Source organism: Pipistrellus hanaki (assembly GCF_964339955.1).
Source record: "Pipistrellus hanaki genome assembly, chromosome: 14".
In the NCBI taxonomy this organism is placed as follows: Eukaryota; Metazoa; Chordata; class Mammalia; order Chiroptera; family Vespertilionidae; genus Pipistrellus; species Pipistrellus hanaki.
The window spans coordinates 17,724,006-17,747,581 of record NC_140516.1 but is presented as its reverse complement, the minus strand read 5'-3'; the positions used below and the strand labels follow the sequence as shown (position 1 = coordinate 17,747,581).

Here is a 23,576-nt window from a genome sequence, read left to right as displayed (position 1 = left end):
CGCTCGCGCTCTCCCTGCAGCTCCGCTGGACACATGCTCTCAAGCCCCAGGGCTACAGGCTACGTTTCCAGACTGGCACGCGACCTCCTCTGCAAACACCTCGCCCCCTCCCCTCCCTCCCTGCTCCGGGGCTGGGTCTCCGGCTGCAGCCCCGCCTTCCTCCCGCCCCCTCCCGGAGGCCGGGCCAGCGCCTGGAGCCCATTGGCCGCCGGGGCCGGCCGGGCCCGGGCCGGGCTGTGATTGCGGCTCGCGGGTGTCAGTCCTGGAGCGATTGCCGGGGGCGGGGCGGGGCGGGCCGCCGGCCGCAGCCGCAGGTGGGGTCGCTCGCTGCCAGGGACCCGGCGGGAGCCCCGCGCCCCGCGCCCCGCGCGCCCAGGATGCCCCGCGGGGACTCGGAGCAGGTGCGCTACTGCGCGCGCCTCTCCTACCTCTGGCTCAAGTTCTCGCTCGTCATCTACTCCACGGTGTTCTGGGTGAGTGACCCCAGGAAAGCCCCGGGGATGAAGGGGGGCACCCTCCCTCCACCGCCCCCACGCCCAGCCCGGGGCTGCGTCCAGGCTTGGCTGCTCCCCGTCCCCACTCTCCCTGGAACCTGGGGGATTCTGGCTCAGCCTGCGTTCCAGCCTCCCGGGCGGGATCCGTAGAGCTAAGTTGGAGCACCACCTAGCTCACCTGTGTGCACTTGGCCGCCGTTTGGTCCTCCGTGTTTCTTCACATCCGCTCCGCTGGGCGGGCAGGCCCCTGGACTCCCCTCGTCAGCCTCCACCACCCCCACCCCGCCTGCCGGGTGTGACTGGGTTTCCCTCCCCATCAGCCTGTGGAGGAGGCTCTGTGGCCCTGGACTCCGGGCCGGGTTCCCACTGTTGACTGGCTGATGCCCCGAAGCAAGATGCTTCCCAGCTGCTCTTGGTTTCCTCTGAGTGGAAGGAGGATGCACCGGGAGGATGTGCCTTGCCCGCGGACGGCTGGGAGGGCTCCGGGCACTCTTAGGTGCTTAGTAACTATGTCCACGCCCACCGAGCTTTACCTCCTCTCTGTCTGGGTGGGGGCAGGATGGTAGTCTTTGGACATGAACCAGACTTCGAATCCTGCTGATACCACTTTCTCGCTGAGGGATCTTGGGGAAGTTCCTTCAACAAGTTAAGGCACTTGCAAATGGAGACTAATGATAGTCAACGTTGAGGATGGTTGTGGAGCTTACATGATACAGTAGGCCGAGTACATGCTTAGCACAGGGACCAGGGAAGAGCTCAAGAAGTGCAAGCCCTTTTGTTAATTGTGGACAAGGAAACTGGGTCCTCCTGGTAAAATGTCCCCGAGAGCCTGGGCTTCCTTATGGGGATTTCAGACTAGGCTGTCCCCCACTTAGAAACGAAGACATCTGTCTACAGTCGGGTTCCAGGCCGGCCAGTGTAGGCTAGGCCCTCGCCCCCAGCGTGCCACAGGGCAGACTTTCCCAGAAAGGGCAGAGGAAGTCCCTGACACCCCCCCCCCCCAACTCATGCACACTCCTGTCTCCCCCTCAGCCTCTCCCTGGGTCTGTTCTTTTTTAAAATACATATTTTATTGATTTTTCACAGAGAGGAAAGGAGAGGGATAGAGAGTTAGAAACATCGATGACAGAGAAACATTGATCAGCTGCCTCTTGCACGCCCCCGACTGGGGATGTGCCCGCAACCAAGGTACATGCCCTTGACCGGAATCAAACCTAGGACCTTTCAATCCGCAGGCTGACGCTCTATCCACTGAGCCAAACCGGTTTCGGCTCCCTGGGTCTGTTCTACCCACAGGAACTGGCAGATCTGCCACCTATGGCCCCTCGGCAGACCTGACCTGGCCTAGTGGTCAAGAGACCCAGATTCCAGTCTTGCCCTGTCCCTGACTCACTGGGGGACCTTAAGCCAGTCACGTTCTGGTGGGAGCCTCAGCGCTGCTAAGGGACCTGCCCATCTAGCAAACTGGGTGAGCCCGGCTCCCGATCCAGGTCTCGAACACTACGTCGTATGGAAGAGGGAGGAGCAGTCTGTCTGGGGGCCAAGGATGAGCATAGACATGTGGGTGGGAACTGCGGGAGGCAGCAGGGTGAACGTGGGATTGACATGGGGGTGATTGGGGCTCTCATTCAACGTTGCATCAGAGTCAAGTAGAGAGTTTTAAAAACACTACCGATGCCTGGGCCTGGGTATGTATTTTTACTCACCGTATTTTAAGTTCTCCAGGTAACGTTAGTGTGTACTCAGGGTTGAAAACCGCTGGGCGAGATGGTCTCGCGGGCCCTCTGATTCTGATTCTGGGGTTCTCTGCTTGCCCCTTGCTTGTCTGGCCTCAGGAGCTCTTCGCTCAGAAGGTCTGAGTTGAAAGAGAGAAGACCACCTTATGGCCCTGGCTTTGCTGCTTCTCTTGGGTCAGGGTGGGATTCAGAACTCGGAATCCTTCCTCTCCAGCCAGCTGAGCTCACCTTACCAAGTCCTTGACTTTCCATTCCTGGAATTATTGCTGCTAAAATGGATGGGTGTGACCATTTAGGGAAGACCAGGGGTCAGAAGGTGGGGGTTCCATTTCTGGCCTCACCCCTTCTCTCCATATGTAACCGTTGACCAGCCTCTTAGCCTCCTGTACCTCCATTTTCCCATCTGTACACGGGATGACCGATACTGTGCTGCACGGCGCCTTGGACTGTTTTTAGGATCAGTGATGTGAGGAGAGAGTGATGTGTGGGCAAGCCAAGTGCTGTACCAAAGAAAGTTGTACCATTACACTAAGCTTGCCCTGGCTGGTGTGGCGCAGTTGGTTGGAGTATCATCTCAAGGGTTGATTCCCAGTCTGGGCACATTGCTGGTCAGGGCACATACAGAAGGCAACCGATCAATGTATCTCTCTCACATTGATGTTTCTCTCCCTCTCCCCCTCTCTAAAACCAATAATAGAAACAAACTAATCTTGAATTGTCAAGGCCTTGTTCTGCCAGTGTCTCTCTCCCGCAGCCCAGAGAGAAGGCCACCTTATGGCTCTGGCTTTGCTTCTTCTCTTGGGTCAGGGTGGGACTCAGAACTTAGAATCCTTCCTCCTCAGCCAGCTGAGCTCACCTCACCAAGTCCTTGACTTCCCATCCCTGGAATCATTACTGCTTAAAAAATCTCCCCACCCAGGCCAAGAACTCAGCCACCTGCCAACTCTGCCTGGGCAGCGCCAGGTGCCAGAGTTTGACTGCAGGGCGGGAGCCCGGTGTGAGTAAGTAATTTGTCCGAGGCTGGGTTTGCTGTTAACTGGGCATCATTACAGGAAAGCCCATTATGCCTGGTCCATCCCTCGGGAGGAGGAGTGGGGCCAAGGGTTACTTGCTTTATAAGCCCAAAGTGCTAACACTTTCATCCCAGCCTTTAGGCCTGGAAGGAGCCATCATTTTCACCATAACCATGCACCTTCTGTAAGACCCTTTGCTTTTAAACTTATTATCCATAAAGGCATTGTACCATATTTATAAATACAAAAGAGTAGGTATCAGTGACAAATCTCCCTCCTACCCCTCTCTCCTGACCTGCACTGTCCAGAGGAGCTATCTATGATGAGTTTCTTGCTATTCTCTCCTGAGCTAATATTCCACCATAGGATGCCCGAGACACCTGCTATATTCTTGTTTTTCCACAAGCGCACAGTCCTGCGCCTTACGTCTTCACTTACGTTTGAATCCATGTACAGTTTGAAACTCTGCTAAGGGTTGCCTCATTCTGTTTGATGGCCACATAGAAGTCACTGTAGGCGATGCCAAAATTTATTCCATCAGCCTCCAACTGGGGAACTCAGGTTGTTTCCAATTTCTAGTTACTGTAAACAGAGCTGCAGCGAGCCTTTTCAAATGTGTTGCTTTGCACATACATGTGCATAACTGAGGGTCAATTTCCAGAAGTGGAATTGCTGGGTTAAAGGTTATGTGAATGTATAATATACATACAAAAAAGCACCAATCATAAGTATATGCAGCCCTAGCTGGTATGGCTCAGTGGCTAGAGTGTCAGCCTGTGGACTGAAGGGTCCCAGGTTCGATTCCGGTCAAGGGCACATGCCTGGATTGTGGGCTCGATCCCCAGTGTGGAACATGCAGGAGGGAGCCCATCAATGATTCTCATCATTGATGTTTCTCTCTCTCTCTTCCTCTCTGAAATCAATCAAAATATATTCCAAAAAATAAGTGTATGCATGCAGCTTGATGGGTTTTTATAAAGTGAGCACACTTTATAAAGAGCTCCCAGGACAACCAGCAGAATGGACAGCAGAAGTCAGAGCCCCCCTTGTTCCAACTTCTGATCCCTACCTCTCCCTTCCAGTAGTAATCACTATTGGAATGTCCAATAGCATTGGGAAGTTTTGTCTGGTTTTGTATGTGCTTACCAGGTTGACAAGTGTTAACTTGTCCCACATAGAGGTTTTACCAACCATATTATCTGTAAATGAACTCACTTTTTAAACTTAAGTGGTTTTTTTTAATATATAAATAATTTATTGATTTTTTACAGAGAGGAAGGGAGAGAGATAGAGAGCTAGAAACATTGATGAGAGAGAAACATCGATCAGCCACCTCCTGTACACCCCCTACTGGGGATGTGCCAGCAACCATGGTACATGCCCTTGACTGGAATCAAACCCGGGACCCTTCAGTCCGCAGGTCGACGCTCTATCCACTGAGCCAAAACAGTTTCGGCCTTAAGTTTGTTTTTTAAAAGAAGGGTTTACACACTACTACCAATGGGAAAATAATATTCCCTCATCAAATATAGTGGGTAACGGTTACAGTAAGTACAGTGCAAGGACATCCATGTTATTAAGTCCTAGCTAGATACTATGGGTGTGGTAGGCTGTGAACCTGAGGCCTGCCCTCTCTGTTAAAAAAGCAGTTTGGCAAGTGTTTCCGAGTCTTAAAGACAATCTGGCACCAAAGCTGAGATTTGCTCCTTTGTGCGACAGGGAGGGCAGGAAGGGAAGTGAGCAATGAGGACTTTTCTGTCCGTGCGTCCATAGGAGCCCCACCTGGAACCATGTACAGTGATCTCCTGCCACTCTGGGGGGCCCTCTTGCTTTCACAGGGGGACCTTAGGGCCCAGGGAGGATGTATTTCATGGTCGCTCAGCGAAGTTGGCATGGATTCCTGGGAGTCCACACGCCCAGTTCATTGCTCCTTCCTGTTGAGGTTGCTGAGGATTCTCCATGAGCAATGAGCTCACCCAGAGGCACTTGGAACCAACTCTTCCCGTCATGCAGGGTGAATCATTCTGACACATGTGCCCTCAGCCCATTGGGGACACACCTCTATTTTTAGCACTCACAACAAGGCAGTCTAGAGATCCGTTTACAGGACTGTGTTTCCTTGCTGGACTGTGGGCTCCTAGAGGTCAGGGTGTGGCTCATTCATATCTTCTTCCAAATGCTGGTCTCCGGGTTGGGCACCCAGTAGGTGCTCCAGGAAAGCCTGTTGCATTGGGGTGGCTGAGTCCAAATCTGTGTCTTTTGAGTAAGGGTTTGAGATGGCGGTGCCAGGGTTAGAGGCCGGGCAGGGTGTGGAGCCAGCAGTGGTTAGATGTTGCTGAGGCCTTGAATTTGTGAAGTGGGCAGGGCTGATCATGGAGACACTATCACTCTGGGAATATTAGTAGTAATATTAGTAGTAAAATTAGGAAGAAAAGAACTTAGGGGGGTTAGTGGGAAGGAAGTGGATGTGGGTAAGTAATAAAGGTAATGTGTCAGAGGCAATAGTAACTTTGCTTTTCTTTGTCTATACATGAACCCTGTTATCATAGCTTGGCCTGATATCTATCCTGTTTCCCCCGAAATAAGACAATGTGTTATATTAATTTTTGCTCCCAAAGATGCGCTAGGTCTTATTTTCAGGGGATGTCTTATTTTTCCATGAAGAAGAATGCTGTACACATTTATTGTTAAATTAAAATAAAGGAAATTTATTGCCTGTATACGGTACGGTAGTACGGTAGTTGTCAACACAAACCAGACAAACTGTGAATCCTACAGTATCAAGAATTTACTCATTTATTCAGTGACAATCATGTCATCATCTGGAACATCATCATAACAATCCAATTCCTGAATTTACTGGTGAATTTCTTGTGACTTTATTTCTTTCAGAATCAGTAGACCAAATCTCTCATGTTTAGCCTAGGGGGGGGCTTATTTTCGGGGGGATGCCTTATATTTCACTCAGAAGGAAACCTGTAAGAAGGTCTTATTTTCGGAGGATGTCTTATTTTCGGGGAAACATGGTATATATATAAAAGGCTAATATGCTGAATGTCCATCTGGTTAATGACATCATGTAGCAACGCCCGGCTTCCTGTCCTTACCGACAACTAGCCTCCTTGTAGTTTCTTCAGCCCAGGAACATGACTTGCTTTATAGCCAGGTGGAAACATTTCAGGCTTCAACCAAACGTCTGTGAAGCATTTTCCCATGTCTCGTGTTGTTTGATCCTTACAGAAGTCCTAGAGCAGGTAGATAGGAGACTTGGTGGAATCCTATTTTCTTTTCATTAGTTGGAAAATGGAGATTTAGAAAGTTTGGAAACTTGACCCGACTGAAAAGAAGTAAGAAATGGTGGACCTTGAAAGTGACTTCAGGTTTTTTCACTGTGCAGAATATAGTCAAACACTGCTGCAGTTAAATGTTTTACCCCTTGTTCTCCCTGCATGATCTACAATAATAATCTGCTTCATGTTGATATTTACTGCTGTGTTGCTAACAATTACCTGAAAGAGAAGTTGGGGTGCTTAACTGGGCTAGGAAAAGTTTAACTAAATCAGAAAGCAGGTTTAATTAAGCAAGTTTATTCTATATCTATAAAAGGCTAAGTTTACTTGTGCATGCACAATACATATAAAGCTCTCGCTGGCACCAGTCACACACGTGTGTTTCAATCTGTCATTGTCAATTGTGAATTTGGTTGACACTTCTATTATAGAGAAAGGGTGAATGGTGATATTAAAATATTTCTTCTAAATAATTTTCTTTCAGTGTGCACGAATTCATGCACCAGGCCACTAGTATTCCTTTAGTTTAACAAATGGGTAAGACTGTGGAGTCTGGACCAGGCTGCCTCGGTTCAAATCCCAATACTGGTCCTTTATAGGTTGAATGACTTAGGCAGTAGCTTCCATGTGCCTCACTTGCCCTATTTGTAAAACTGAGTGATATGAAAATCTACCCGAGACTTGCCTTGATCATTACATGGATTAATAAATAAGAAATGCTAAGAACAATGCCTGGGACATGAGCAACACTGTATCAGCTCCTTAAGGGCTAGCCTTTCTTCTCCTATCTTCCTCTCTGTTTGAGGTGCTCAGGAGCCATAGACTGAGAATGAGAAGGGCCCTTGAAGGCATCTCTAGTGTGACCTTTAAAATATTTTTAAAAAATATATTGATTTCAGGGAGAAAGGGAGAAGGAGAGAGCGATAGAAACATTTATGATGAGAGAGAATCATTGACTGGCTGCCTCCCACATGCCCCACACTGAGGATCAAGCCCACCACCCGGGCATATGTCCCAATGGGGAATCGAACTGCGACCTCCTCATTCATAGGTTGACATTCAACCACTGAGCCAGGCGTGACCTTTTCCTTTTATTGAGGAGAAAACAGAGGCCTGGAAAGAGGATGCGAGTTGCTTGAGACCCCACAGCAAGTTAGTGACAGACCAAGCCCAGAACCCAGGTTGTCTGACTCCAGTTCCTTCCTTGGTCCCCATGACCTTTCCCAGCCACCCCTCTGCGGAAAGAAGTGGTCCTCGCCGGGCTGAGCGCTCAGGGCTCGGGGGTAAGAGGACAGCCCTCTGGGAGGAGCCAGGGACTTGGCCTCCACTGAAGTCCTAGATGAAGCCAAGCGGAAAAGAAAGTAGATTCAGTTTCCAGCAGGTATTTCTAACTTTTGAAAAGAGCTTTATTGTTTTTGTGAAGATATGTGCACACAGTTCTAAGAAATTTCAAGCAATTCACTTAAGTACATTGGGAGGGAACCACTGCAGCATTATTGGCAAACACCCATCTGGACATCTTGTACTTATATGTACGTATTTTATTTCCTTAATTAAAAAAAAATGCACTTGACTCATCAGGCAGGTCTATTTTCCTCTTGTTCTTGTTCTCAAAGAGAAACGAGTGAAACCCAGGCAGAAAGGAGGCAGCCTTTGTCCTAGAGGAGTGGTCTCCATGCCTGATGAGCTGTCTGGGAAGAATCTAGAAGCAAAGGGCCTGGGCTTGGGCCTTTGGCAGAGAGGCCATCCCCTCCCTCAGCCCGGCTACGAGGCTTTTAAAGCCAGAGGACCGGGAAGCAGGCCTGGAAGGGGTTTGGAGAATGTTCCAATCACTCATCTTTCAGATGAGCAGAGCGACCCCGAGAAAGTCTCTTTGCTCCCAGTCTAGGCTTCTGTGCATGACCCTCCGAGAAGGAAGGGATTGGTAAGCGGTGGGGCCAGCTTGGGACCTTGCTGCCTGTGGTTGTTTGTTCCTGAGAAGCTGGAGTGACGACCTGCCTCCTTCCTCCCCGGCTGCCCGGTGCCAACCTGGGGTGGGGCTCAGCAAACAGATAAGGAACTGATAATGAAATTTCTGTACCAGCCAGCTCCACACGCAGGGAGCGGTGTCTTCTGGGTAAGCCCAGAGCACGGGATTTAAAAGAGAAACCTTGTCCAGAACAAACCTTTGGATCTGAGTGGGTTTGAATCAACATCTCAGTGGAAGGGAGGAGAGTCCAGTCTTGACCTGCCCTTCTTTTCAGCATGTGGACGATTTGTGTGCATATTCAGTTAAAATTTTTTCTTCCTTTCTCTTTAAAATTTTTAATTTTTATTTATTGATTTTTCTTTGAGGGGGGGCATCAACTTGTTTCACTCATTGGTTGATTTTTTTTTACTCAGAGAGGAAGGGAGAGGGAGAAACATCAATGATAGGAGAGAATCATTGATTGGCTGCCTCCTGCACACATTCCCACTGGGGATCAAGTCCGCAACCTGAACATGTGTCCTGACTGGGAATCGAACCGGGACCTCCTGGTTCATAGGTCGATGCTCAACCACTGGGTTGATGCTCAACATTTGGTTGACTCTTCTATATGCCCTGCCCAGGGATTAAACCCACAACCTGCTTTTCTTTTGTTCTTTGTTAATCCTCACCGAGGATATTTTTTTGCATTGATTTTTAGAGAGAGAGGAAGGGGAGGGGGAGAGACATAGAGAGAAAAACATCAGTGTGAGAGAGACATATCAATTGGTTGACTCTTGCATGTGTCCTGACCAAGGCCAGGGATCCAGCCTGCAACCTAGGTATGTGCCCTTGACCAGAATTGAACCCGGGACCCTTCAGTCTGTAAACCCACGACCTTGGTGTATCAGGACGACACTAACCAACTGAGCTACCCAGCCAGGGCCACAAATGCTTTCCTGACGTCCACGCGTGTGCCCGGCACTGTGATGATTATTGGGAAACAAACAAGAAAGGCTTAGCTTAGGCCTTGGAAGGCACGCAAACCAGCAAACAAACGAGCTTGTGGAAGGTGCTAACGAGGACATTGGGGAGAAGTGGGAGCTCCTGCTTTGGGTGGGTGGTCAAGGGGGGCCGTTAGGAGGAGCCGAGGCTCAAGGAGTGAGCGCAAGGGTGAGAAGGAGCCAGCCATAAAAGGCCTGTGTGGAGCATCTCGGAGGGAGCGGTGGGGTGTGGACCCGGTCTGACTGGCTGCAGGACCACGGACAAGTCACAAAGTCCTGTGCCTTAGTTTCCTTGTCTGAGGAAAGGCGCTAACCGTTGTCCCTCCCTCGGGGGCCAGCTTGGAGGGGAGATGGCTCCAGGGCCCTCTTAGCAGAGTCTTGTATTGTCAGCACCAGTGCAGATGCTGGGAGGTGCTTTGGCTCTGGGCAGGAGCTCGGGGCTCACTGGCTGTGGTGAGGGGTTTGGGGAGCGGGCGGCACAGGGAAGAGCTGCATCTTGTACTGGTCCTGCCACTTTGCTTACCTCATTGGATCCTCGAGCAGCCCCGTGAGCTGGGCAGACAGGGGCTGAGGAGACTGAGGCCTTGAGGGGCGGTGACTAGCACAACCAGCCACTGGCATTCATGCCTTCTCGAGACAAGAGTTGTCCCCTGTGGAAACGGTGCCTGTTGTGTTCATTTTTTGAAAGGGGACTTTCCCACCAATGAGGGTGCTTGCCTCTTGGCCTGCAGCGAAGTAAATATTTGCCCAGAGGGTGGAAGGAAAACAGCCGTGGCCTGGTCAGGGCTCAGAGCCCGCCCCCTTCCTGCAGGAGACCCCTCCCAGGATGCAGCGTGTGGCCTTGGACCAGTAGCACAGCCTCCCCAGGCTGTTTCCGTTCCTGGGGATGGGCTGTGCTGGGTGCAGTGTGTATTGGGGGTGGGGGGAAGACTGCGGAGGTGCTTGGAGTCTGGCGGTTGGTCCTGCACACCCATTGAGTGCTGGCGCTGTGGGTCCTGAGGGGACTTGGCCATGGGTGGAGGCCAGCCCCTATCCCACCCTGTCACAGGCTGGGGTGAAGTCTCCTGGCCTGAGTAGAGCGGGTAGGGCTTCCAAGGCTGGCATCCAATCCTGAGATGAGACCTTAGGGAGTGACCCACAGCTAGCCCGCGGGCCTGGCTGTGACTCGGAGCCTCCCTCCCCGGGGGATTTGATGAGTACAGACGCCCAGGCCCCATTCTCAGATTCCATGGGTTGAGGCCCAGGCGCCATCACTTTTAAACTTCCCCTGGTGATTCCAATGCGCAGCTGCAGTGGAAACCACCGCTCACAGCTGTGTCTGAGGGAATTCTGACGGGGCTGGCCTGGTTCCCAAGACGACGGTCTCTCCAGTTGAGTCCTGTTCGCAGCCTTGCGGACACCGTGGGCAGTCTCTGGGCCGGCAGTTTAGGGTACACATTGGGAGAGGCGCACCACCGAGGGAGGGCCCAGAAGTGAGAGAACGTGTTGGCCAGGGGAGGCAGAGGAGGGGTGTGTGTGTGTGTGTGTTGGAGGGGAGGAGCTGGCGGGGCCCAGTCTGGGCCAGGAAGGGCTGGTGGAAGCGTGTGGAGACCATCAGCCTGGGGCTGTGGGAGGCTGGGCTCCTTCAGGGGACCAGGATGTATTTCAGGGGGTCCGTGGTTCTAGAATTGTGTTTTCCTTTGGTTACATTTACAACACCCTTTCACCTGGTCTGAGGTTAGCTTTGGAACTTGGAGAAGTCTCTGTGGAAGCAGGTTTGACTTCCTTGAGCCAGGGATCACACACGGGGGGTGAGCTGAGATGAGTGTCCCCCCTTTGACTGTGTCTCCACTGGAGGACCGCTGAGGCGCAGGCTCCACGGTGGGCAGCTGGGTGTGATCTGAGGACCAGGGGCCCGCCGTTCTGGCCCCGCTGGGAGAGGAGAGCCGGTGGTGGGAAGCAGTTCAGGGCAGGTGGCCTGAGCTTGCTTGGGGTCAGGTGGTGAGCCGGTGAGTCAAGCAGTGGTTCTCAACCTTTCCAACGCTGTGACCCTTTAATACAGTCGCGACCCACAGGTTGAGAACTGCTAGCAGGGTCACCTAGGACCATCGGAAAACACAGATATGTACATTATGATTCATTAACAGGAGCAAAATTACAGGTATGAGGTAGCAACGAAAATAATTTTATGGTTGGGGGTCATGAGGAACTGTATTGAAGGGTCACGGCTTTAGAAAGGTTGAGAACCACTGAGTCAGTGGAAGAATGGGGCTTCTGACCCTAACCAGTGAGCTCCGTAGTGGGTTGAGTAGCCTCTCCCCCTAAAAAAACCACACACACACACACACACACACACACACACACACACAAAACCCCAGACATGTTTATGTCCCTGAATCTGAATGTGACCTTATTTGGAAAAAGGGTCTTGCAGATATAATCAGGTTCAGGATCCTGAGCTGAAACCATCTTGGATCTCGACTGTACCTTAAACCCAATGACAAGGGTCCTCATAAGAGAAAGCAGGGGGGGGGGGGGAGGGGGGAGCCTGAGGCAGGTAGGAGGACACAGACGCAGGGACAGCTGTGTGAGCTCAGAGGCAGGTGAAGGACCGCCTTAGAGCCACCAGCCGCCGGGAGAGGCCCGGCCCTTCCCTCACAGCCTCCGGAGGAAGCGTGGCCTGTGAGGACACCTGACCCGGAGCTGTGAGAGGACACCTTTCTGCTGTCTTCAGGCGCCCGGCTTGTGGGCGTTGGTTACGACAGTCCCCGGAAACGAACGCAAGCCCTTTTTGCCTCACTTCGAAGAGGCCCAGTGCAGGGCCCTGGAAATCCCTTCCCCTTCTGGGGCTGTGCTGGAGGCTCAGGTGGAGCCCCGGTTGTGGTGGGGATGAGGGCGGGAGGGTGGGGGAGGAGTGAGGTTGGCAGGAAGGGGAGACTTAGCCCTGCCCCACCAGAGCCCCCCCCCCCGCCCCCCCCACCCTCCCCCACCCCGGCTCTGCAGGCCCTCGCAGGTCAGAGGCTGTGCTCTACCTCCTGTTTCTTACGGGCCCCCTCCCAAAGGAAAGCCCCACAGACAGAGGCTGAAAGAGGCTAACACTGGGGAAGAGGATGCACGTTAGCTCTCAGAAAGGACTTCCTGGTCTGAACATGGTTAAATCTAAATTGCCTGCCCAGCCGAAACTGGTTTAGCTCAGTGGATAGAGCGTCAGTCTGTGGACTGAAGGGCCCCAGGTTCGATTCCGGTCAAGGGCATGTGCCTTGGTTGAGGGCACATCCCCGGGGGGGGGGGGTGCAGGAGGCAGCTGATCGATGTTTCTCTCTCATTGATGTTTCTAACTCTCTATTCCTCTCTGTAAAAAAATCAATAAAATATATTTAAAAAAAAAAACAAAACAAAAAACTGCCTGCCCAGCGGGTTCCCTTGCAGCGGGTTCCCTTGCAGCCTCTCAGAACTGGAGCGTCTCCCATCGCTCGGGCCGGCGGTTAGCATGTGGCTTGGAGCTCCAGTTGGGTAGAACTTCCAAGGGCCTTGGATGCCATCTGGTGCAGCCCCTTCCTTTCCGAGGGGAGGAAGCTGAGACCAGGCCACCCAGCATGTGCCTCTGGCCAGGGGGACAAGCTCCATTTCTCAGAGGGGGCAGTGGGTGCTGTCCAGTGGCTGCACCCCAGTGTCATTTTCTCCAGCTGGAGGCAGGTGTCCTCTGCTGCTGGGCCTGGGGACAAGGGCCTGGCATGTGGTTTATCACAGACCGGCCTTCCCTGCAGGGCCAAAAGAGCCCAGGCGGCGGGAGCCTGGTTCAGGCCCCTGGTTTGGTTCGGCTCAGCCTCTGACCCGGACACCTGCTTTCCTGGGCCTGTGAGCCAAGGGGACGGAGGGAGGAGCCAGCCCGGTCGCTGTCCTTCGAGAAGCGGGCGCCCTGAGTGCTAGCAGCATGCCCAGGACAGCTGCAGGCATCCTGTGATCCGGGTGGGGCCGGCCCGCAGCTCCCAGGAGGCTCTGGCGGGGACTTAGTCAGCACGGGACAGTTGGGCTCTGGGCCCCCAGCCTCAGGCGTGGTGCTCATGACCTGAGCAGAAATGAGACGGGGACGGGAGTCGTTCAGGAGCCACAGCCCCTGAGATGGGAGAGGGGCCTGCTGGTTTCTGTCTTCCTTCTCCACCGCGGTCGCTGGTGTGGCCTCCCTTAGAATTCAGGTTTCCCCTTTGCAGTTAGAAAGCGCCCCCTCCTCCCCTCTGCTCCTTGCTGCCCTCTGTCTAGCCTGATGGTACCTTCCACTTCCAAAATCAGGATCATATTTATTTTGGTAAAAAAAAAAAAAAAAAAAAAAGTTGGCTGATTTAAAGAAAAATAGTGGCATCTCTGGGTCAGGTGTAGGTACTTTTTTTTTTTTTTAAATATATATCTTAATTGATTTTTTACAGAGTGGAAGGGAGAGAGATAGAGAGTTAGAAACATCGACGAGAAAGAGTTATTGATCAGCTGTCTCTTGCACACCCCCTACTGGGGATGTGCCCGCAACCAAGGTACATACCCTTGACCGGAATCGAACCCGGGACCTTTCAGTCTGCAGGCTGACGCTCTATCACTGAGGCAAACCGGTTTCAGCAGGTGTAGGCACTTTGTATCTGCTGATTTTAAAGAAAGAAAGGGGGTTCTCATGTGTTACAGCACCTTTCAAAGAAGTTTCCCCATCTTTTGGGGTCCCTGCTTGACCCCTGGGCAGGAGCTATCATTCCTGATAACAGCAGAGGCACGTGGTCTGTCCTCCGAGGTCACAGTTCCTCAGGGAGGGTGTGCCTCACCAGCCCAGCCTCAGGGGGCGGTGGTCGCAGCCTCACCTCCTCTCACGTGCAGCACCAGGGCTTCCTCATGATGCTGATTGTAGTGTTTGTCTTCCCTGGTCCTAATTGCCTTAAAGGGGAGGAGGGATCGAAGAGGACAAGCACTCTCTCTCCTTCCTCCAAGCCTCCCCCAACAGGGAGGAGCCAGTCCTAAAGCCCTCGGGTCCTGCGTTCTGTAGGCTCAGCTGCACCTGTGATAGGTGGGACCCTGCCGTGGGCTGTATGTAGCCCCCGTTGGCAGTGAAACATCCGGTTCGGTCATTCATTTCAGGCCGGAGGAGTCTGCCTCTCCTGGGCCACTGGTGAGCCTGCCACTGCTGCGGCCCCTGGGACTCCCCTGGCCAAAGGGAGACGCAGACCTGCAAACAGACCATTCCGTGGAGGAGATGGGACCTGGATCTCGCTTGTTCTCTCAATGTTTCTTCTGTGAAAAAAAAAAAAAAAATCTGAAACGGAAAAGGTGACAGGATGACACAGTGAACACCCATATGTCCAGCAGCCTGGACCGGCAATTTTGGCATTTGGCCCTGTCAGAGGAAAGTGCAGATATTGTGGCAGTTCACCCAAGTATCCCAGAATGCACCTCAAAAAAAAAAAAAGTGCTTGGATATAGCCACAGCACCATTCTCATGCCTCAGAGAATACCAAGACCACATGAAAACTTCTCTGGTTGTCCCTACGATGTTTCCCATAATGCATTGGAAAAAATCAGGACCCAGGACCGCGGCTCATGCATTGCATTGGATCTCATTTTAACAAAAAAAAACGGGAGAGGTGATTCTGGAATCCTGAGGAAGACGGCTGTTCCTTGTCTGCATTTGCCAGATCCACCGTGTCTGAGTGGGGCCTTGCTCTCTCCTGACTTAGGAAAGTCGGACAGTGAGTAGGGAAAGGCTTGCTGGGCCTGGAAGGCAGCGTGGAGCCGTGGGGCCCCCTGCCAGAGCCCTCCTCCTGTTGGAAGGAGAGCTGCTTGGTGGCCAGACCCGGGACTCCTGGGTGCCCACCCTTAATCATCAGCTGCACGCAGGGCCCTGTGCCAGGTGCTGGGAGTGAGGCTCTAAAGAGCTGGGAGACCCACCAGGCCGTGGTGTCGGCAATCATAGCCGCTGTGTTTGCAAACAACCAGCGTGTAGGAGGCTCATAGGAACTCGGTGCGCCCAGAAACGTGTGGGGTGGAGCCTCTTGGTCCCTCGGTCCCCGTGCTCGGGCTGTAGTTGGGATGGGGCCTGGAGAGACCTCTTCTCTTTTGCACGATGGAGAGCACGAACTCAGTGGTTCCTCTTCAAGCTGGGATAGTGGAAATGAAACTTATTTTTTTTTAAAAAACCTTTTTAAACCCACAGAGAAGTTGAAAGAAGAGTTCAGAGAACACCTGTTGTGCCCTTGACTTACCAACTGTTAACATCTTGTCTTAATCTTTCTATAAATATACTTCTTTGCTGCCCACCCCTGAGAGAAAGCTGCAGCCATTGCGATCTTACCCTCAGCTGCCCCAGAGCTCAGCGTTGCCAAAAGGGCTTTCTCCCCCACGCCACCTTGTCCTGAAAAATAATCACCACGAACTAAAGCATCACCTGGGCAGATCCCAGCCCAAGCTCCTCAGCTGTTTTCCGATGTCCTTTGTGGGCTGTTACCCAACCAGGGTGCACTCAGGATCCACACATCGCTGTGGCTGTGCCGAGTCTCCTTAACCTCCCCCAGAGCAGGCCATCGTTGCTGTCTGATTCCCTGGCAGCTCCCAGGCCTGTTGCTCTGCAGAACAATAGCATTGTGGATTTGCTTCCCAGTCCCTTTGATTGGGTGCAGGCCACACATTTTCTGCAGGAGCACTGCACCTGGGATGCAGCAGGCGGGCAGAATGCCACCTTAGGGGACACGTGATGTCTGGCCACCCCGCTGCTGGCCATGCCAAGCTTGCCCGCCAGCCCTCTGCATTGTAAATGTGCATTTCCCCACGATAACAAACCAGTGAGCTGTGGGGTGACATGGGGGCTGCGGGACTACTCAGTTGGGTGAAAGCCAATCTGAGCCTGTGACTCCCCTGCTTACCTTATTTCAGTGATTTCCCTGTTTCAGGTTCAAAATATATTGACTCTGCCCGATTCTCACCCCGATTCTCACCACCTCCAGGTGCTGGCCCTCGTCCAGGCTCATGTCACCTGGGGTCTGGTAACTGCAGTAGGTTCCTGATTGCTCTCCCTCTGGCCTTCAGCCGCCCCCCCCCCCCCCCCCCCCAGTCTGTTGGCAGCCAGAGTAACTTATTTAAAAGTCAAAGTCAGACCAGATCAGACCAGAAGCGGTGCCTCCCACCCACTCAGAGCAAAAGTCAGAGTCCTCACAGTGGCTGGAAGGGCGCCACCTGACCCGGCGTGCCCTGCCCCTGCCCTCTCACCCCCTGTCACGCTGCGGCAGCGATTCCTTGAACTCACGGGCATGTTCCAAAGTCACAGTCAAAGCTGCTTGGATGTTCATCCTCATGTCCATGTGGATGACAGAGAACCCTCCCCTACTTCCAGTCTTTGCGATTTAAAACGGCAGCCCCTTCCCCCAGCCTCCCTGGCTTCCTTTCCGGTGCTGTCGCTTTGTTTTTCTTTCGAGCACGTGTAACCAGGACATGCTAAGTGTTTTCCTTGTTTGCCTCTCCCACTGGAATGTGAGTTCCACAGAGCTGGGGCTCTGTGTCTGGGTGGCTGCTCCACCTGTGCCCTGCTCCTCCTCCCAGCTGCTCTCAAGGTGCGCTCCGCGGTTTTTGGGTGGGTGGGTGGTCCGAGAAGGCCAAACCACTTTCCTTTTTAATCATTATTCATTTTTTTAATGTATATACTTTTTTAAAACATATTTTATTGATTTATTACAGAGAGGAAGAGAGAGGGATAGAGAGTTAGAAACATCGATAAGAGAGAAACATTGATTAGCTGCCTCCTGCACTGGGGATGTGCCTGCAACCAAGGTATATGCCCTTGACCGGAATCGAACCTGGGACCCTTCAGTCTGCAGGCCGACGCTCTATCCACTGAGCCAAACTGGTTTCGGCTCATTATTCATTTTCAACTACAGTCGACATACATCATTATATTCGTTTCAGGTGTACACCCCAGCGACCAGAGAGTACATAAATTAATACGTGATCACTCCAGTAGATAAAACCATATTCATAATAATAATAATAACATGTTTCCCTCCTCTCACGTGCTGTATAAACTGTTTTAGCCTGAGAGACCAGGCCTGGGTGGTCTGCCCTCTGTGAGCTTCCCTGGCCCCCACCTCCCTACCTGCCCTTGGCGCCAGTGATGCTGATCTGCTTTCTCTGAAGCACCTTCCTGGGCACCTGAAACGCTCGCCCACTTCAGAAATCCCTGCTGGTCAAATGCCTGCATTACATGGGCTCAGTTCAAACCCCGCCTCCTCCAGGAAGCCCCCGGGATCTCACTGGCCTTGCCCATGACTGAGCACTTCCTCGTCCCTGCACATCCAGTCCCCTCCTCCCCAGTGTTTCCCCATTTCTGCTGCCTTTGTTGGTGAGTAGGTGTTCTTAGCAGAATGAGCTCCTTGAGGGCAGCAACTTGGTATCTTTTCACTCCCAGTGACTGTCTGGTACATGACAGGTGTTTAATACATGCATGTTGGACCAGTGAGTGCTTCCTTGAGATTCAGAATGGGGGCGCCCCCTCCCCTGAATTACCCTTGGACCAAAGTGCCTCTAAAGGGGAAATGGATCGTGGTGTCTGATTCGAGTCCTGGGATGTTGGTGCTACATCTTTCCTGGGGAAGGGGAAGTCACATCCACTGAGCACCTGCTTGGTGCCAGGAGCTTCTGTGTGGCATCTTGCCTCCGGGGTATTGTGGTTCATTAGGCCACTGTGAACGGGCACAGCCCTAACTGCTCCCCATGTGGCTTTGTCAGGAGAGTGTGGTCTGGGAGCAGAGCCACGGTGAACCTCTGGGACTAGTGCATCTGCACAAGGTGGAGTCCTGTAGGTCAAAGATGGTATGTGTGTGGCTGGGTTGTGCCACCAGGCCCTGCATGCAGTAGATAATTCCTTGAACTCACGGACCTGTTCCAAAGCCTTGCTAGTTACTTGGACATTTGTCCACATGTCCATGTGGATGACAGAGAACCCTGAAATTACCTGTTCAGTGGGCATAGTTAATACTATAAATATCAATACCAGTGAGGGCTTCCCATTGTTGATTTCATAGGTGATCAGGAGTGAAGAGAGCTCCTTATAGCTGGGGTGATCCAGGAAGGCTGCCAGGGGGAGGAGGGCTTTGAGCTGAGCTTTGGAGGATGGTCATTAGTCCCTTTTGGCTTTATTTCCAAGAACCTGTTGTTCTCCTTTCTGTGGGAGGCAGCCTTGAGGGCGTGCACCTCCTCTGAGGTTGGGCTGGGAAGGCATCTCTGTCCCGAGGAGGGCCTTCCTCACGCAGAAGTGTGACCTTCCTGGACTGGAGGGGAGCATGGAGAACTTGGGCGAGGAGAAGACCCCAGGCCCAAGTCCAGTGGAAGCTAGGCCAGTGCTCCCTTCAATGTGTGATGCTGCCTCCTTCCTTCTTTGCCCTTTGACCTCTGTGGAGTCATGAGTGTTTGTAGTGGGTCAGTTTAAGGCTCTGCAATGCCGGGCACTGACATGTGTGATCTGATCACCTCCTCTACCTTCCAGTCCTAGTTTAGGGGCAAAGGAAGGGTTTATTTAGTACAGATGTGGGGTTTTGGGCAAAGGGGGAAGATATGGATCAAGGGAATTTGATTCATTTTCCTTAGATATGAAAGTAGATCTAACATTAAAAGGAAGCAGCATGAGACAGTAAGCCCCATTATTTATTTTAAAAAATATATATTTTATTGATTTTTTTTTACAGAGAGAAAGGGAGAGGGATAGAGAGTTAGAAACATCGATGAGAGAGAGACATCGATCAGCTGCCTCCTGCACACCCCCCACCGGGTGTGTGCCCGCAACCAAGGCACATGCCCTTGACCAGAATCGAACCTGGGACCTTTCAGTACGCAGACCGATGCTCTATCCACTGAGCCAAACCGGTTAGGGCAGTAAATCCCATTATTGCCAAAATTATTCAGAGACCGGCCTGAATTCATATGCGCCCAGCTCAGGCAGGTGTGTCCGGACCCTGAGGCCTCACTGCCTCTGCACTCGCTCTTCCTTCCCTTCCCCCATGCCTGGTGCTCCACCGCCTGCTCCCTTTTGGTGGCTCCCTCCTTTGTTGTGGCTTCTCCTCTCAGCAGCCCAGATGGTGAGGGAGCAGTGAGATCAGAGGGGGTCCCCCCTTTACCCCACTTCCCTGAAATTACTCTTGTCCTCACTTGGGGTCTCATTGGACAACTCCTATGCTATCTCTGGGAAAGACCCCAGGCCAGGGGAAGGCTGGGGGATGTGCCTGGCACACTCCCTGGTGGACAGGTGTGGGCACTAAAAGGCTGCTGGGACCTGGACCGAAAGCCGTTGTCTAGGACAGTGGTCGGCAAACTCATTAGGCAACAGATCCAAATATCAACAGTACAACGATTGAAATTGCTTTTGAGAGCCAAATTTTTTAAACCTTAACGTCTTCTAATGCCACGTCTTCAAAATAGACTCCCCCAGGCTGTGGTATTTTGTGGAAGAGCCATACTCAAGGGGCCAAAGAGCTGCATGTGGCTCGTGAGCCGCAGTTTGCCAACCACGGGTCTAGGACAAAGCTCCTTGTCACCTCTGTGAGCCTGTGTCTCTGAAGGGTCTGAAAGAGGGGTGACCAGCAGTGGTTTGGCACAGGATGTACCCTTGAGTGAACCCCAGCAGGAGGCAGCTCCACCCCAGCCCCGCATTGCTCTCCATCTCTAGTCTCCTGCCCAGGCCCCGGAGCCCCAGCCCGCGTTCATCATTCCTGGCCTCCCAGCTCCAGCCCGCGGCCCAGGGGGCTGCTCTCAGCGGCCTGAGCAGGAAGTCCCCGCTCCCGGAGCCTGGGTCCTGGCTGCATTCCGGGGAGCACTGGCTTCCGTTCTGATGGCCTCTGGCTGGTGAGTCAGCCTGGCCTGGGGCTGAGATCTGGGAAGATAGCCGTCCTCGTGCCAGGAGGGCACGCCTTGGGAGGCAGGTCTGACTCTCGTTCAGACACATGGAAGGTGGGGAGACAGAGAAGGGTCCAGAGAGGGAGAGGAAAGGACACCAGAGAGAGGTATGGATAGTTGTAGTATTAACTATGCCCACGGAAAAGGTGATCCCAGGTAGGTATTGCCTACTGCATCACCTTCACTCCCCTTTCCCCATGGCTGCTCCCGTGGTTTTCAGAGGAACCACGAGTCCCTCTTATCCTTAAGCCTTTGAAGGCTCCCCTGTGGAACGGGGTCACCAGAGTTTCTCCTTTGGGTGTGTGGAGCAAACACTTTCTCAGATGCATTTCTCCAGCAGATACCAGCCCGGTATCTGAGGGTCCAGAGCATCAAGTCTGACTCCGGGCACCCTGCAAGCCCCAGCTCCCACGGGCCTTCCCTGATCTCCCAGGAGAAAGGGGCTTCTCTGTCTCAGGGTCCTTATGCGGCATTTGTCACACTACCTCCCGTCTGCCGCCCCCCAAGCTCCCCAAGGAGTGCCTGGGCATGGGCAGCTCTTCCCCTCGGCTTCCATGAATGTGGTGGTTCTCAGGGAGTGGGTGGCTAGCTGGCCTTGCAAAGCTCCAGCTGACGGTAGGTCTTTCTCAGCCTGGAATGTGCTGTGTGTGTGTGTGTGGGGTGGGGGGGAGGGTGGTGTCTTTTTACTTTTTATTTTGCCACGGGCATGTGGCACATCCAGGGCGAGAAAGTGACAAGACAGGCCTCTCAGGAACTTCACAATCTAGAGAACAGACAACACGTGGGAGTCTTTTAAGCCACGTCTCCGTCACCATCGTCAGTGACAGGGTAGCCACCAGACCGGTGTGCCCGTCTGCTTCTGAGCGAGATTTGTTCTCTAGAGCAGTGTTTTTGAACCTTTTTTGGGCAAAGGCACACTTGTTTCATGGAAAAAATCACGAGGCACACCACCATTAGAAAATGTTAAAAAATTTAACTCTGTGCCTATATTGACTATATATAAAGTAATTCTCTTGAATAGGAATCAAATAAACACAAAGAAAGTATTTTATAATTACTTTATTATGAAATATTAAGTAAACAAAATAGTGAAAAATTATAAAATTCTTGTCTTGTCTGCACCTACGGCACACCAGGCAACATCTCGCGGCACACTAGTGTGCCGCGGAACAGCGGTTGAAAAACGCTGCTCTAGAGGCCGTGTTTTCCGCCTGGACCCCGCTGGAGGCCCCGCTCAGGCAGGCCTGGGAAATATTCCCGAAGTCTCAGGCTCTCCCCGGTGCTGCCTGTCAGCCTGCGGGAGCTTGGGGCAAGGGGGGAGAGAACTTTCATTCGCAGCGTTTCCCAAACTTTGGACATATGCGCACCCCTTCTATAATTTTCGTAACGCTGAGTACCCCTCGCACTCATGAGAACGTAGAATTAGGCGCAGCTGAGCACGGTGCAGTGCATATCCCCACCGAACTCCGGTGCAGCGTGTACCCCCACCAAACTCTTCCCGTACCCCTAGGGGTACGCGTAACACTGCTTAGAGAAATCATAACAAAGAAGACATAAGTGAAGAAGGAATACACTCTGCTCACAGGTAGGAAACCCTGATTCGGTTCTACCCGAAGGGATCTGTGGGTCCCAGGCGGCTCTCGTCACACCTCAGCAGGTGGGTGTGTTTTTTTCATGGAACTTGATAAGTTGATTCTAAAATGTATAAGGAAGAGTCAAGGTCCACGAATATCCAGTCACGTCTGAAGAAGACAGGAAGGAGGGATTTGACCTACTAGGCGCTCAGATGTGTCCTAAAGCTATAGTCATTACCATGGGGAGGTTTGTTTGGGGGTAGACTGACAGATGGGAGAGGTAGGGAGCTAGAAGCTGACCTAGGCATCTGTGGAGCCCTAGTGTACGACAGCAGGTCACGGCAGGCCTGTGGCGGCTGGAGGACTGGTGAGTACACGGTACAAACCAGAGCAGGCTGGGTGAGAGAACGCTTGGACCAAGGACTGCAATGAACCGAGCTCTCTGCCTTTGATCTCCGGGTTTTAAGAAGACGTCCAGGGTCAAGGCAGAGCTGACGGCAGAGCCTGGTGACGAAGACCAGGGACCAGCCGGCTTCTTTGTTGGCAGGAGGAGGCAGCTTCTGTTGCTTCCTGAGGCCTGGCTTTATTTGGGCTGAAAGAAGCCCCGCTCCTCAGGCTCAGGCCGCCTGGAGTTAGGACGGGGCTGGGTCAGGGGCACCTGGGCTCGGGGCACCCGAAGCTTCGAATACGGCCCTGCAGTCCTGGAGGGGGTCTGGCCCCCGCATTAGTTTGGGTTGGGGGCACTGCCAGGGCCTCTGGATCTGGTCTGTCCTGCTTCCCTCAGGGGATGGGAGGGGCGGGACAACAGGAACTGCACCTTTTTGGGGAAAGCGGGGGAAGAGATGAAGTCAGTGAATACTCGCTGAGCCTTCTCTAGCGAGTGGCAGGGTGATTAGGACACATGGTTTTTTATTACGCGTGGTCTCTCTACTTTCAGAAAGCAACAGTGTAAGAGACAGCATCAACGAGAAACACTTTAGATCCGTGCTGCCCAATACGATGGCCGTTAGCTGCCTGTGGTCAAATTAAAATAAAATAGAATTAAAGAATTTAGTTCCTTAGACACACAAGCCACGTTTCAAGAGCTTGTTTGTCACAGGTGGCCAGTGGCTACTGTATTGAACATTACCAACGTCATAGAACATTCTGTTGGCACCTTTATCTTTTGCAAAAACATTTCTCTCCCAGATCTTTGCAAAAGACTGGTCTGGAAGTGCTAGGCCGGACAGACAGATCGATTTTTGTCACAAATCCTGATGACTCTAAGCTCCTATGGTCCACAGAGCCTGGTCTATAAAATGAGACTCATCATTTCTAGGATGTGCGGGAGTGTGGAGGGTAAGGGAGGTGAAACAGGTGTAGCTCTTTGCAGGATGCTGTCCTGCACTTTATAAAAGGCAGCAGGTCTGACTGCACTACAGGCGAAAAGTGAGGTTCAAAGAGGGGAAGTGACACGGCCCAGGAGACTGCACTAACAGACGGAGGCCCGGAATGCCAACCGCCATCTTTAATCCTGCCTCTCCTGTTCCTCCCAGCCCTGACCTGGGCGGGAGAGAAGCTGGTACAGAGTGGGCCGAGCAGGAGGATGGGCCTGGGACAGAAGGGCCAATGGATGCCAAGTCCAGGGTTTGTC

The 23,576-nt window shown here is 52.6% G+C and overlaps 1 protein-coding gene and 1 long non-coding RNA gene across 2 annotated transcripts in view; one reads left to right on the top strand and one right to left on the bottom strand.

The window, feature by feature from the left end:
* The first annotated feature begins 261 nt into the window (after window positions 1-261).
* TSPAN15 (tetraspanin 15) overlaps window positions 262-23,576 on the top strand; it is a 49,583-nt gene continuing 26,268 nt past the window's right edge. Inside the window, exon 1 of the mRNA XM_084904302.1 lies at window positions 262-473. Within this exon, the coding sequence (XP_084760428.1) occupies window positions 378-473 (96 nt within the window). The 5' untranslated portion in view covers window positions 262-377. The remainder of the gene's footprint in view (window positions 474-23,576) is intronic.
* Window positions 13,857-16,841, bottom strand: LOC311632319. The gene is made up of 3 exons (XR_014796767.1): window positions 16,698-16,841; window positions 15,384-15,592; window positions 13,857-14,729 (listed from the first exon to the last, which is right to left on the bottom strand). It is a non-coding gene; the product is annotated as an uncharacterized lncRNA (long non-coding RNA).